Raw genomic sequence first — 15,548 nt, forward strand, 5'->3', positions numbered from 1 at the left:
TTTTTTATGTAAATTTTTAATTTATTTTTTATTATAATTTAATTTAAGTTTAATAACGAAATAATTTACTTTTGATTTAATAATATAACATTTGATAAAAATACTAATTAAGTATTCTGTTAGAATTCAATGATTATCCTAATTATATTTTATATTTTTTATATTTAAAATGAGATGTTTATTCTGTATTTGATTATATTTATATACAGTTAGTTACACGAATTCATGTATAGAGCTTTAATAAGTTGTAGTTACGGACAATCTACTTGTAATATTGAGTTTTAAGTAATGTGCATTAATAAACAGTACTTTACGCATAAAAAATGGTTTTTAAGAGYTTTTGTCAAATGCTTTATAATATAGTATATATATATATATAAAAATGTAATCAAATTTATAATATAATAAAAATGTCTTATATTTTTTGATATTTGAATAAAATTGTGCATTTTTTGATTATAAAAAATAATCAAATTTTTTTTTTGTTAAAATCATAATTAAAAAAGACAAAAAAAAACTATAAAAATGTTGGTGAAGTTGTCCCACATTGGAAGAGAGATAACACATGAAAGGTGAATAAAGTTTGTAATTTTGTTTTTTTATGATGAAGTTTGAGGTGCATCTTTTTAGTTTTATAAAATTTAATAGAACACCTTTAAGCTTAATTTATAAGAGAAGACCCTAAAACTTTATAAATTTCAATGGATGAGCTTAGTTCGAGTTTCAAAAAAGTTCGAGCTTGAGTTCGAGTTTAAAAAATTACAATCGAGTTCGAGTCGAGTTTAAAACTTAACTACTCGTGAGTTTCCGAATCGAGTTCTAGCTTGATAAATAACTATCGAGTTCGAGTCGAGTATATTGATACTCCAGCTCGACTCACATCATTTACACCACTACCCTTACCCAATAAGCATTAACCGGATAAAAATATAACATACAATATCGTTTTAATAGATTAAAGTCTTATCGTATTAATCATAAGACCCTTTTTCATAATTTCAGTTTAGGGACGTATACTATCAAAATAACCAAACCACAGGGACCAAACATGTAATTCACTCTATCTCTTAAATCAACCTGTAGCTTTGTGGATTAACCCAGGCTCTCAAGTCACCTCGTAAGTCGTAACCAGACGAGATTTTCGTCGTTCCGCCATTCTTCCATCCTCCAGACGACTCCAATTCCTAATAACAAACTCAAAATCTAAGTATGGGTTTACCGGAGATCGTCGAAGTTGCTCGGAATTTCTCTCTCATGATCAGGGTTCAGGGCCCTGTAAGCTTCTATCTACTTTACCCCCTTTCTCAGTTCTCTGTAAGTTCAAGTATTAAACTGTTGTCCAATATTTGATTTAATTCAGGACCCAAAAGGATTGAAGATGAGAAAACATGCTTTCCATCATTACATGTGAGTTTTCTGCAATCACTTTGTAATTCAAGAGTAGCTTCAGTTTTTTATTTTTGTTTTATTTTTTTAGTTTTGTGTTGTTAAGTAATTTGTGAATTGGTTGATCTCAAGGAGAACAGGAAGTGATTCAGACATGAAATGATTTGATGATATATATGGTTTGAGAATTTGAGATCCTATGTAAAACAAGTTAACAAAACTAGCTAATTATAGTATTAGAATAACTTAGAGTGCATAATACTAAGGGCATGAAGAACACGCGCAAATGCCTGTCATGTACCTTTTGCCTGTTCCAAAAGTAGCAGTTGCTTTCGAGCCACCCCTGCTAAACAGACTTATGCAAGATATGTGTGGTGCCACCATTATTGCACCAAAGTACTGATAGGGTGGAAGCTTGAAGTCATAATGTATGTTGCTTTTGAGATGGCCAATACCTAAGATTACAGCCCAAGCACACAACATAGACTTTGGGAGGCAAGTGGCCCAATTGGCATATCAGTAAATACATGAAAATGTAGCTGAGAGGTTGAGAATCAATACATGGTTTTTGTGCTATGCAGATATCAAATGATTCGTTTCACAACCACCTAATGTTCTTTGGAGGGGATATGCATTAATAAGGGCACATGATTTCAAAGAAGTCGTCTACATACAGATGAGTGCCAAGTGTAGGAGACATCCAATTTTTTTGGACACTTTTTCGAATGAGAGATAAGTTGTCTCATGAATTTTGAAGGCTTGGTGATAAATGAAGAGGTTACTTATGGATTTTGATCTAGACACTTTAGAATTGTTGTCATGTACAATTTATAAGAGGGAGGCAAACTATGTGTCTATTCGAGAACTCTCTCTTAGAAATTAATATGAGCACTTAAAATCCCTTGGGTGGAAATTCATGACCAAGACAAATGACAAGATTGCCATCATATGAATCAAATTTATTGTAATACTAATTGTATCGGTAATATTCACCAACAAACGCAATTAAATGATTCTCACAGTCCCAAACAAACACTTGAAATCCAAATGCAAATATATTTTAAAACAACAAATGCAGAAAAGCAAGAATTAGAAACGTGCTAACAACGATCCATTCATATATAACAATCCACAATGATCTAAAAATGCAATGTATAAGCTTAAAACATGTAAACACAAGATGACACAAAAACGAAGAGAACCATTAAACACGAGATGAAACCGAGACAACCAGATTTAGTGTGGCAACACTATCGGTGTGATAGTGTACATCCACATAGAGAGGGATATTGATTGTGTTAATCAAATGGAGGTTACAATGTACTTACAAGCAAGTAAAGAAACCGAAATCACCAAGAATAGCTATGTTTTCCGAGACCTTCTAAATATGGAAAGTTAATTGAAAGATTACATGAGCCAATGAAACAAAAGAGACCTAACTTAGCCTTTTGTCTGATTTCATCGTACTCGACTTGGCTTACGTGACCGATCGCCTGGTTGTACAGTAAGTTCAGCAGCGTGTATGCTACCTCGGCCATGCGATGGGCATGTTGCAAACCTTGAAAACCAACCTCGCAGAATTGCAGCTATCTGATGCCTTGATTCCAAGTCTTCTCTGCAACTTGGCTGTGCGACCTGGCTTCACTAGCCAAGGTGGCATGCAGAGGGGAGATTGTGTAAGATCCAATTTCAATATATAACACCAAATAAAGTTCATTGAACCAAGCCTAGCCACCTATCTTCAAGGCATGCAGTGAGTGATGAAGCATACTCTCATTTCTTTGAATGGACATTGTTTGTGAAACCAAGAGGTGTAGTCTTATACACTTCTTTCAACAAATGACCATTAGGAATGCATTTTGAATAATGACTTTGTGAGAGGTCCATCCAAAAGGAACAACCAAAGAAAGAGGTAGTCAAATAATGTTGGGCATTCACAAGCAGACTAAAGGGTTTTCCTATGGATATGACATCTTGGTCTGGAAGCAACTACGACCATTGAGGAGCTTTAGGTGTTAGAGCTATTGACTCTATGTATGGGGTGTGGTGATGCATCAACAATAGAAGATGTATGAAAGAACTCGTCACTAAGAAGTATATCTACGAGGGAGGTTAGACATGAGGAAAAATGGTGGTGCCCTAGTCAATGAACTCAATCTTAAGATCTATAAGGATGTAGACCTTGAGGTCTACAATAGACAATTAACAATTGACAACACCAAGTTCATTTGTTTGGTGACTGAGGTATCGAGTTGTTTTGATTCTTGGAGATCATTGTGCAGATGAAAAATACGTCAATTAGAGGCTCATGCATAGACCAATGTGTGCATTTCAATACCTTTTTAGAAGCAAAGAGAATAGCTAGCAACATATGGACCTTCTCACTCTAAGGTCAAAAACTCCTTGGTTGTGTCCATGCCCGTCTCATGTTCTCACATTGTCCTTCTTGGTCATAGTTTCACCAAATGTTCTCACATTGCCCATCTTGGTCATAGTTGCACCAAATGTTCTCACATTGTCCTTCTTGGTCATAGATGCAAGAGTTTTGGTGCAAGTATGACCACGAAGGATAGTGTGAGGACATGACATGGTTGAGTGACTTCTCTCCTATAAGCTAGTTCTGCTTTCGAGATCTAACTCCTTACTTTCTTTCCTACCATAGAACTCCAATAGAAAACACATTGACACAAGCAATGAGTTTTTGAACTTGAGAAATGGAATGCGGACATGACGTTAGTGCAACACAAAAGATAGTTTTGAGACGTCATTAGGCAATAACCAGAGATCCCATCTGCAACCTAATTGATCCAGCTAATCATGAGCTTTAGAATAATCCCAGATGTACAATAAGAAGGTGATGAAGGACACCGGTCAATAGGTTGCAAGATAGATGATTGGGCCATCTTCTTTTTGTTTTGCTTGTATTCTTCCTGAATCGTTGAACTACTTGTTACACTTGAGAAGCTTCTCCAATAATTTCTTTCTCGGGAATGAAAATAGTTCATTTTGCTATATACATATAATTGATATACATTTGACTATTTGTAAGCTTTATGCCAATTGCTATCATTCATTCTCTTGTTTCTTATTCGTTGCGAGGCATGCTTTGACTTTCAGCATAAAAATCTAAACTTGAACTTCAAGCTTTCCATGGATCTTTTATGTTTTTGATAAAAACAAAGGTAATCACAAATACTTGGAAAAGAATCTTGTTGGTAAATTTGTAACAAAATTGATAGCAAGTATTAATTTGAATGTTAATAGGTTTTTAACCTCAAAAGTCAATTGTATCTTTTGTCTTCTTAGTGTCGTTTTGGTAGATAAATTTTTTGAAGGTAAGGGTTAGTTGGTAGACGGGACCAATTAGCCAAGTTAATTACTGAGCTTCCCTAAGGATTTATGTATTAGCATACCAATGACATTTTTCTTTTAAAATAAATTAGGTCAGGGAAAACCACTCTTTCAGCATCTGGAATGGTATTGCCTAGTTCATTTAATGTTGGTCCATTAGCTGAACAAGTTAGCAGCGAGCCAATGTCGTTGGTTCTGACAGTTGCATCAATAATCGAGCCATTTCTTTCTTCAAAGCACAGGGATCATATGTTTCAGGTACAGTTCAATTTCTTTATTTCTATTAGCAGGAGGTATGGGTCTGCATATCTGATTTTTCTTATAAATGCGATCAGGTCAAACCAGAGTTGATTTCTGGTGCTCAGATAGATGTAATGGTGGAGGTAAAGACACTACTTCTAACTTTTAGTGCAGTTTTGTTTAATTGTTGATAAGTTTTGATATATTCTGATAATGTGGTTCCGGTGGCTTATGCACGCAGGGGAATGCTAAAGCGACAAACAGTGAAACCCTTCATTGGCTACCTGCTGAACTTATAACGTTGGTAGACACGTTTTGCTTGCACTTCTACCTAATTAAATGAATTACACTCGGTTGCCAACAAAAGATGTACAGTTTGATTTTCAAGGTCAAACAAAGTTACAAACTAATATTTAGCTTCAAAATTGTTATGAATCATCAGAAATTGTAGCGAATGTAATATTCTCCACCATCTCGTGAAGGTTGCATTAATTTCTATTTTGGTTATCCCATTAAAATTGGTTTTCTTTTTTGGAAACTTTTAAGTTAAAATGGATGATCTCTTACTATCATCATTGCAAATAGAGGGTACTGATATGGGTCCACAACCTCCCTTCATTTTGTCTTTATTAAAGAGTATTTTAGATACATGGGAAATGGTTAAAAGATTTGTTTAAACCATGTGCCAAGTCAAAAGTTGCAATTTTCATTGATCAAGGGAGCACCCTTGAACCATCAAGCAGTGAAGGCAGTGATGTTGGTGTTAAAATCATAACATGATCTTAATTAAAATTAAAAAGTAATAGGTCCTATCTCAAACTTCAAGACTACATCTCTTGTTTGGCAAAGGATGTTACAAGTTCCTCTAGTTACACTGTGGAATCACTTGATAACAATTACTTTCTGATGGTTTATTCATTTGAAGCTTGACATTCCCGCTTCCTCTGTTGCTCTTCAAACTTTAATTGGAGCCTCTTCTGGGTCAATGGAGCATGGTTGGGAAGTTGGTTGGTCCTTGGCCTCATATAATGATGGTCAGCAACCATATTTTGATGCTACACAGAAGGAGGTATTTAAAGAACATTCCACCTGTCAGTTTTTATAAACCAAAGGCTAAGATCAATGGACTTAAAAACAAAACCATGTTTCGTTGTAATTAACACATCAAATATGCTTATATAAACGAACATCTATGAAAAGGCTTTGTCCTGAAGGCAGCTTTTATTACACACATGTTTCTGTTTTAATTGATTATTTCAGGCTCCTCGAACTTCAGTCCGGAGTCAAAGGGAAATGCTACGGGAACAGTCAATTGATTCAAGTCTAATGGGCAAGTTAGCCACTCGAATTGCTATACTGAAACTATCTTCAAGAACTTTTGAGGTACTTTCTGTTTTTCTTTCCCCTATATTGTGTAGAAAGAAATGGTGATACTTATAACGATCTCTGTATATATCTGCCATTAAATTTGCTTTTGCTGCTTCTGTTATTTGTTTTTGTTTTCAGTTGCATATTTCAGGAGAATTAGTGGAAAATAATTTTGTGTAGGATCTGCCGAACCTAAACATGTCACCTGCAAAGAAGAGGGGGGATCTTCTTCTGGCAATGGGTGCTCCATTTGGCATCTTGTCTCCTGCTCACTTCTGTAACAGGTAATGCGAATTCTCAAGATTATTTTTTTATTGCATTTCTAGGTGGTTTTTAAAACAGAAAAAGTATAATACCTTTTGCCTGATCTACTTCCAAATTGTTTCATCACTATACATCATGTGTTTGAATCACTTTTTACCCACTTATCCAACTTCTCAGTTAAAAGATGACATTTGTTCTGACACATTCTCCTTAATGAGCCTTAGAAGCAGCATCATTTTAATAATCACAAATTAGTGAACTCATTCTGATTTTGCCGAAGTTAGAAGCAGTGGAAAAGGTGCCTCTTACAAGAGGTACACTATCCAAATAAACAGTTTTGGTGATGCAATGACCATAATTTAATTTACTATATATCAAAGGGGTCAAACATGTATTTTCTTTTTCTTTTGAATCAAATAGATGCCTCGTTGAAATCATTATGGTACAAAAATGCCCTTTTTGTTATCATCGCCCTTTTAAGATCATCTGATTGTCATCTATAACCATGGTCTGAGGCTATCTATTCTGTTGGGTGTATGACCTAGCATGATTTTGAGACCAGTTTATCTTAACCTTTTATGTCAGTGTTGATGTTCTTTGTTATGGTGTGAAGGTATCTTGTAACATGAATTGACGTCTTTACAATTTGCTACTTGGACCAGTATATCAGTTGGTTACGTTTCCAATTGCTACCCGTCAAGTTCCTCTCATGTATCATTGTTAATGGCAGACATTCGGTGTCTTCCAGGTGCGAACATTTATCTCATGAATGATCTCAATGTTAACTGCATTAGTCTGGATCAATTATTCATGGCAAACGCACACACATATATTATATATATTATAAAGCATTTAAGTAAAAGTCATAAAAACAGATTATTAAGCATAATGTACTACATAATAATGCATAATTCAATATATTCTATATACTCCAAAAAATTTCAAGTTTACAAGTAATGACAACATACGTACAGTTTCTTAAAGCTATTTGAACTTTATAAAACTAACTAATAACCAACTGATAAACAAGTTCAAATAAAACGATAATCATTGAGCCCTTGGTTTAAAAATGCGCGCATTATGCGTTGTGATGCGTGATGCGCTGTGATGCGCTGAAGAAAACGCATCAAAGGGTCTGATGCGTTGCGATTCCATGATGCGATCGCATCACCTACGCATCACATGATGCGTGCATCACTTATGCATCAGCGCATCATGTATGTTGCATTTTTGGGCTCCCTTTTTCAGTATTTAGTTGGGCTTCTTAGTTAAGTAAAATAGAACGTGAGTGAGACTGTTAGCGACCTAATAGAAGAAGCCGACAGCGAAGAAGCAGTAGTAGTCGAACCAGCAGCAGTAGTCGAACCAACAGCAGTCGATACCAGCATCGCATATCAATTAAAACGTGACGTGATTTACTTAACTTGTGTAATTGTGTTCTTTATGGTAGTAGTTTATGGTCACTTGGTTGGTCATTTAGTTTAGGGATTGAGACTATTAGACATTTACTTGTGTAATTGTGTTCTTCATGGTAGTAATTTGTGTGTTCTGAACTTCTGTTATTCCTATTCACGAACTTTTTAAGATTCTAATGTCACTTTTTTAACTACTTTATGTTATAAATGAAATATTTAGATATGCAAGTATTTTTAAGGTAGAAATTGATATGTTTAATTTATAAATATTTTTTGAATACCGGGCGCATCAGCATCACGCATCACGCATCACGCATCGGCTTCCGGGACCCTTAACGCATCGGACAACATCGTGCTTTTTAAAACCAAGATTGAGCCATAACAGAATATTTCATAATTATCTTTATCCAAAAACTATTTCATCATTAAGACTAAAATGAATTACTCTTTTATTTTTTTTAAATCTAAAATAAGTTACATCTTTATTTTTAAATCTTAAATATTCAAAATTATAATAAAAATTCGAATTAAACCAATTATACCAAATAACAAGAATTTTTAATTCTTTAATTTGACACCAATTTTGAAAATTGCATTAAATGTCATTATCAGTTTGCATCTCACAGGTACACAACTAGTATATGTGAATGTATGTATATATATTTTTTTCAGGGATGGAAGGTAGTCCAGTTTTTGGGGAACAATCAGAGATTGTTGGCATGCTTACAAGGCCACTGAGACAGAGGGTTAGTGGTGCTGAAGTTCAGGTGATGACTTTTCTTAATATACAACCTCTAAGACCAGATATAGTAAGTGGTCAGAGGCAACCTTGGAGCAACTGGTGGGGTTACTTCTTTGTGAGTGGAAGGTGGTGAGCGATTAGCGTACAAAGTCTTAACGCATTTTAGGTTCCACCATAGACATAGTAAATTGTCATTGGCAAAAGTTGACTTTTGAATACTGAAAATTAATGATTTTTTTTTTCAAAACTGGTTTTCTGTTTTTGTCCATGCACAATGTCACCTTTTATGGGGTGTTTGGTTCATGGATTTTGAAGGAATTGGAATGGATAATTTCTTTATCCAAATTCCAAATCCTATGTTTGGTTCACGTAATAAAAATGTAGGAATCCTTTGAATTCCATTGAATTCCACAAAATAATGAATTCATCATCCCTTGGCATAAGTGAAGGAATTGAATTCCATCTCTTTGCATCCAATTTAACCAACACAACCCACCCCCTGCCCCAACCATGACCATGCTACTATTGTCAATGTCACGCCCCCACCGTAAACCCCCACCACCACACCATTACTGTTTCCTTCACAACAGCCACCCACCCCAACCTCCAACCCACCACTGACCACCGTACCACTACTGTGTCGTCACAACTACCACCCACCCACGTGGTGGTGGGGGCGGGGATGGTGTGGGGGTGGCAGGGTGCCACCATGCCACTATTGTCGTCGTTACAACTACCACCCCCACCCTCCTCCCAAACAAAGATGGAGATTCCAATTCCTACAAACCAAACTCGTGGTCAAATTCCGTTCCAGTTCCTTCAAAGTCAAATTCCTTTGATGGATTTCAATTCCATCAAATTCCATTATGTGAACCAAACTCTCCCCTTAGTACAAAGAATATCAAGGTTTATTTTGGGTAACAAATATATATCATCATCGTCATGTAAAACAGGTGTCTTAAACTTCCTCCTTCCCCCCCAATATGAAGTGCTCGACTTGGCACATAATGTAAATCAAGGTGTTCGACTATTAGTGAAGTATATAAAAATACCTTTCAATATGGCAAAATAAAGACATCTTCTCTACCTAAATGATATATATATATATATATATATATATTGTAAGGTCTGTCAATGGGCACGTTAGGGGGTTGAGGGCGAGATGTGTTGCTTGGCCTTACTTGCTATGTGTGTGTCATGCCTTCCTTATATTTTCTTATGTTTCCAATATACCTATTCGTTACCTTTTTCTTATTTTTAAGTGCTTTGTTCGTCATATGTTAGTCTTCATTCCTTCTACCTATTTACCCGCACTCTTGCACAAGCTGGGGGTCTACAGAGAAACAACCGCATTACCATTTTGGGTTAGGGGGTTAGGTGCGCATGCATCTCATCCCGCAGACCCTACTTTCGAGTTGGATTTACTGAATCAGTTTTTTTGGTTTGGTTTGGTTTTGGTCTATCAATTGGCAAAAAGGTAATTATGGATTAGTACTTCACCAAAAATAGAAATGCCACCTTAATTTTGGCACATTCCAAGAAGGAAGTTCGTGCATTTATTTTAGTATCGATGCAAGTATTCTAGCCTTTCTATCGAACAACATGTCAATGTTGCCTTTTGTGCACTAATGTTAGAAGCTTGTTTTATGACAGCTTGTGATTCCATGGGAAGCCATTGTAATGGCTTGTGATGGCTTTCAATTACCCAACACAGTCAACTTGAAGGATTCATTGAAACATGCTCATGAGTATCTTTGTTCCTTTGAAGTCCCTCCAAATCCCGTTGAGAAGGCAATGTCTTCCATATGCCTTGTTACTATTGGTGATGGCGTGTGGGCATCTGGTGTTTTGCTCAACAACCATGGCCTTATTCTTACAAATGCTCACCTTCTGGAGCCATGGAGATTTAAGAAAACCGGGGCCAATGAGAATCATGAAGTTGTGTCAAATATATTTTTTACCCATTCAAATGAAACAGGAGATTGGCCCCCAACCAAACAGGAGGCAAAGCCAGGGAGTTTTCAGTCTAACTTCAACAAGACAATTCATCAAAGAATCCGTGTTCGTGTGGATTATTTGGACCGTTGGATATGGTGTGATGCAAGTATACTCTATGTTTCTAAAGGTCCTCTGGACATTGCAGTACTGCAACTTAATGTTGTGCCTGATAAGCTTCAACCTATCATCATGGATTTCACTTGTCCCTCTCCGGGATCAAAGGTTTATGTTATTGGACATGGACTTTTTGGGCCTCGTTGTGGTAAATATTATTTTTCATGACTGCTTCTTATAGTTTATCTTGTGGTATTATCCAGCTTTGTGACAAATACTCCTTCCATCCCATGAAAATCTTGTTTTCTAGAAAGTTTCCCAGTCAAAATTACATAGCTGTCTATCATTATCATTACAAGTAGTTGATGGTATTGATGTGGTCTGCCATTTCTCAATTTTATTGTAGTGAAATAAATTAACAATTTTATTTGAAATACATACTTTAAGTACTTAGGTCATATAAAATATTCCCTCCCATGAAAATTGCAACACTTCCCTTTTCAGGATGCCTGTGAAGATTGCAACATTTTTTTGTTATAAAGTTATTCAAAATCAAATACTTACCTGTCATCATCGTCATAGATGAATTGATGAATGTTGATATGGGTCCATGAAAAATCGTTATTTGCCTTCTATCGAAGGGTATTTTGGATATTTCACAAGTAGTCAAACATTTTTCTTAGATTATATTCCACATGGAATGTTGCTAGGAGGGATGAGGGGCTAGTCTTATTGAAGTGAATAAATTCCAACATTTTTATGGTTCTTTTGCTTGGATTTTCACCAATCGTTCTATTTGATTATATCATGTCTGCATCAGATATGTCTCCGTCAGCTTGTGTTGGAGTGGTAGCAAAAGTAGTTAAAGTGCGGCGGTCTATTGGAGAGACTGGACAAGGAGATCTTCCAGTGATGATTGAAACAACAGCTGCTGTGCATCCTGGTGGTAGTGGTGGTGCTATTCTCAATTCAAATGGTCACATGATCAGTCTTGTTACAAGGTAAAAAAGTATGAACTTTCTGCCAAAAACCATATTTTTCTTTGATAATCCCATCCCCATACACTGACAGTTCATGTTTGACTTTTTTAAGTCAACTAAAAAGGAAAAAGAAGGTTCATTTTCTCGCGTTTGACCATTTAAACGTTTTTTCGGAAATTATGTCCGTTCTTTTGTCATTTCCTTTCAGTACCAAAAGTTTCCATTTCTAGTACTTGCATAATTTGATGTTTATTGATGATTATAAACAACTTGTTGAAATGAAATCAATTCATATAGTTGTGAATGTTAAAGGTTGTCTGACTCTCTGTAGTTAGGTCTGGTCGATGGACCACATTTTCGTTGTTTTAATGTTTAAAGCTTTAGCCTTTTGTTGTAAAGTAGGTGGCCACCAAAACCCATTTTGTGCAAACATGTCTTGTCTGCCCACCCCATCTACCTTTATCAAAAGAGTTGAAGAAACCAGAAGTCCAAGTATTTCAACATTCTTTCCCCAGACTTTCATCATACAAGAGACATTTGAAAATTCCTTTTATTTGGCAAGGCTTTTGGGTAATCAATACCCCCTATATAAACACGAAATAATTCCACTTCTGATAATTAGAGATTCAAACCATGTATCTTTTCAAATTCGAATTTGACATGGATTTAGTATTTCATCTCCCAAATGCTTTTATTCTAGTACTTTTTGACAAAGGCAAATGCAGTTTTTCTATTCTTGTGCACATGAAAATAAATTCAAGATTGTAGTCTTAAATAAGGGAAAATTACATAAAAATGCAACATACTTTGGTGTGATTCCTATTTGTTGAATGTACTTTTGGAACATTCATTTTAGTACCTCATATGTGATATCTCAAACAGTTAGAGAATATGTGTCGCACAAAATGGGAATCATGCCAAAGTACATTGCATTTTCTTGCATTCTCCTATCACCTATGTAAACTAGATACCTAAATGTTTGAGATGTCACAAATGAGTACCAAAATGAAGGTTTTGAAAGTTGTTACATAAAATAGGAATCAGACCAAAGTTTGTTGCATTTTCATGCAATTTTCCCCCTTCAATCACTCATCTTACTTGCCAAGGTCAAATATGGAATCTTTTTTTTCTTTAATTAAAATGGTGAAAACTTATAGGCAGGATTGCAAGCAAGTTGATGAGATTTAAGTTTTGTTACAGCAATGCTAGGCATGGTGGGGGAACAATTATACCTTATTTAAACTTCAGCATTCCATGTGCAGCATTGGAGCCACTCTTCCACTTTTCAAAAGGTACTTCTTCTCTATGCATGAAATAGTTGTATCATGTGCTTTATAGCATATGCATTCATTGTGTAGCAGGCACATAACACTTCTTCCAAAGACATACTCCCATGAACAATTTAACACTTCCCTTTCCTAGATGTCTTTGAGAATCATAACATTTTCTTTTTTGAAAAGGTTTCTTGTTACAATAATGTATTTGTTTGTCATCATTATAACAAATAAACTTCAGTATTGATTTGGGTCCATAAGATTCATTTATTTCGTTGTTACTGATTGGTACTACAGGTTTTTGACGAGACAGAGGAAATAGTTTTTTGGCTTACGAAAATTGCAACAATTGATTTGAAGATGTAGTCTAATAAGAATGCTTGACTATTAGCCAATGTTTAAAATACCCTTCAATGATAACAAAACGAATCTTATGGATTTAAATCAGTACCGATCAATAATTTTTAACAATGACGATGCTAAATAGATGGTAAGTTAAAAGGTTTGTCAGATTTGACATGTTACAAACAAAGGAGACATCTGCATAGAGGAAATATAAAAATACAGGCCAAAAGGATGCTTGATACTCCTGTTCCAAAAAGAAAATGCTAATACCTTCTGTTTGGTGGTAAAAGAATACACTTTTTTTTTCTCTTTTTTTGTTAAATTCTCAATCGTATTTTTCTTCTATTATTATTCGTTACTACAAATCCGTTGCTTATATGTGGCATATTATTGTTCTAAATAGATATGTTTCTTTTTCTTTTATGCAAGACGGGAGTCCTCTAGGAAACAATCTCTTTGTCTTTTGGCAGAGAGGTAAAAGTCTCTGTACATCTTAACCCCCCAATCCTACCTACCTTCAGGTGGAATATACTAGGTCTGTTTGTTTTGATTTGAACTATAAGGGTACTCGCGCAATGCAGCGAAATAAATCTCGATTTAATGTTTCGTTTTTTTGTCTCGGTCGATGTTATAATACGGTTTTATTTGGTTTTGAGAAAGCGATGATGTTTTTATTTTTGAATAAAGTATAAATATGAAGATATCATAAAATTTTGGAAAAAGTATATTGATATTAGTACCAAACTAACTATTTAAAATTTCTCGCCTTTTTTGTAATTTCTTTAATTCATTTTTTTATTTTTGGTTTAATAATATTCTTTTTATAAAGATAATAATTAAGTATTTTGTTAGGACTTAATGATTATCCTAAGCATATTTTAGATTTTTTTATATTTAAAATAAAATATTTATCCTATATTTGATTATGTTTATCTGCAGTTAGTTACACAAATTTAAACATGGAGCTTTAATAAGTTGTAGGTATGCACAATTTACTCGTAATCTTGAATTGCAAGTAATGTGCATCAATAAATAGTATTTCATGCATAAAAAATGGTTTTTAAGAGTTTTTGTCAAATATTTTATAATATAGTATAGATTGTTAACGACCCTAAATTTGTAACTTCCATTTTGATGTGTAACTTTCCTTTTTTTGTTCGTATTAAGATTCAGTTTAGATTTCTAATTAATAGTTAAACGTATTTGCTATATACCAAGTCAAATTGCATTCTGTAGACGGATAGCATAACAGCAAACATAGTACATAAACCTCATGTGTACCCGATGTATTATAGACTTGTAGACTTATTGAGCCACGAAACCAAACCAAACATAACCAGTATATCCCACTCAGAAGTAGAGTTTGAGGGGTAGGATGTACATCAACCTTAACTTTATCCCAAGGGACATAGGGACATACAGACCTCACCTTTATACCTGTGAACCTAATCTTATACTCCTTCCATCTTTAAAAAGAGCTTGACTATTGATATTTATAGATTCAAATTTGACAGCTGCTTTTAGTTATATCCTCCAAAAAATATAATTACAGAATTTTCAATGTGAAGATGATTCTTGTTAATTTTGAACGAAAAGTGACTACTTTGAGACTCGAAAGTCACACGTGAACTATTATCCGTTGGTGCATTCTTGCAGACATGAAAGATTTATCGATCTTGGAAGATCTTGACAGGCCCAATGAACACCTTTCGTCCGTATGGGCATTGATGCCACCCCTATCCCCCAAGCCCGACCCACCTTTGCCTGACAAAGAAACAAAGGGTTCCAGATTTGCCAAATTTATAGCGCAGAGACAACAAATGTTGAAGCAAACATCGCCTTCTGACAAGATGGATCGTGATTCTTCTAAATTTCTTCCCAGCAAGTTATGACGTCCCTTCTTGTATAAACCTGCAATCGGGAGAAACGTTTCTTGGCAAAAATATGGGTGATTTGTTGTAATGTATGCAATTTCCACATGGAATGGAATGAATGCTTTAGGATAGTTTTCTTCTGTTAGTAAATTTCTGCATTCCATTGTGTTAAAACTTGAAATCTACCATTTGATGTGAATGTGAAAGAGACGAAGTAATATAGACCTGTATCACCCTTGAATCTATTTATTTACTCA

General features: G+C 35.0%; 1 protein-coding gene across 5 annotated transcripts; it reads left to right on the forward strand.

Moving 5' to 3' along the window:
* Window positions 1–1,098: 1,098 nt before the first annotated feature.
* Window positions 1,099–15,548, forward strand: LOC112519074 (glyoxysomal processing protease, glyoxysomal). 5 transcript variants are annotated; one of them, XM_025127035.1, is made up of 14 exons: window positions 1,108–1,275; window positions 1,361–1,407; window positions 4,830–4,995; window positions 5,073–5,120; window positions 5,219–5,281; window positions 5,903–6,046; window positions 6,238–6,360; window positions 6,526–6,629; window positions 7,272–7,357; window positions 8,697–8,791; window positions 10,420–11,026; window positions 11,639–11,819; window positions 12,999–13,090; window positions 15,074–15,548. In XM_025127035.1, exons 1-14 carry the CDS (start codon window positions 1,210–1,212, stop codon window positions 15,307–15,309), a joined length of 2,058 nt encoding a protein of 685 aa, XP_024982803.1. In that variant the 5' UTR covers window positions 1,108–1,209; the 3' UTR covers window positions 15,310–15,548. The 5 variants fall into 5 exon arrangements, with proteins under 5 accessions (XP_024982806.1, XP_024982803.1, XP_024982804.1 ...); XM_025127038.1 differs by lacking the exon at window positions 15,074–15,548 and having other exon boundaries at window positions 1,099–1,275; window positions 11,639–11,827; window positions 12,999–13,068; XM_025127036.1 differs by lacking the exon at window positions 5,903–6,046.

Source organism: Cynara cardunculus (assembly GCF_001531365.2).
Source record: "Cynara cardunculus var. scolymus isolate 2C chromosome LG 10, CcrdV1, whole genome shotgun sequence".
In the NCBI taxonomy this organism is placed as follows: Eukaryota; Viridiplantae; Streptophyta; class Magnoliopsida; order Asterales; family Asteraceae; genus Cynara; species Cynara cardunculus.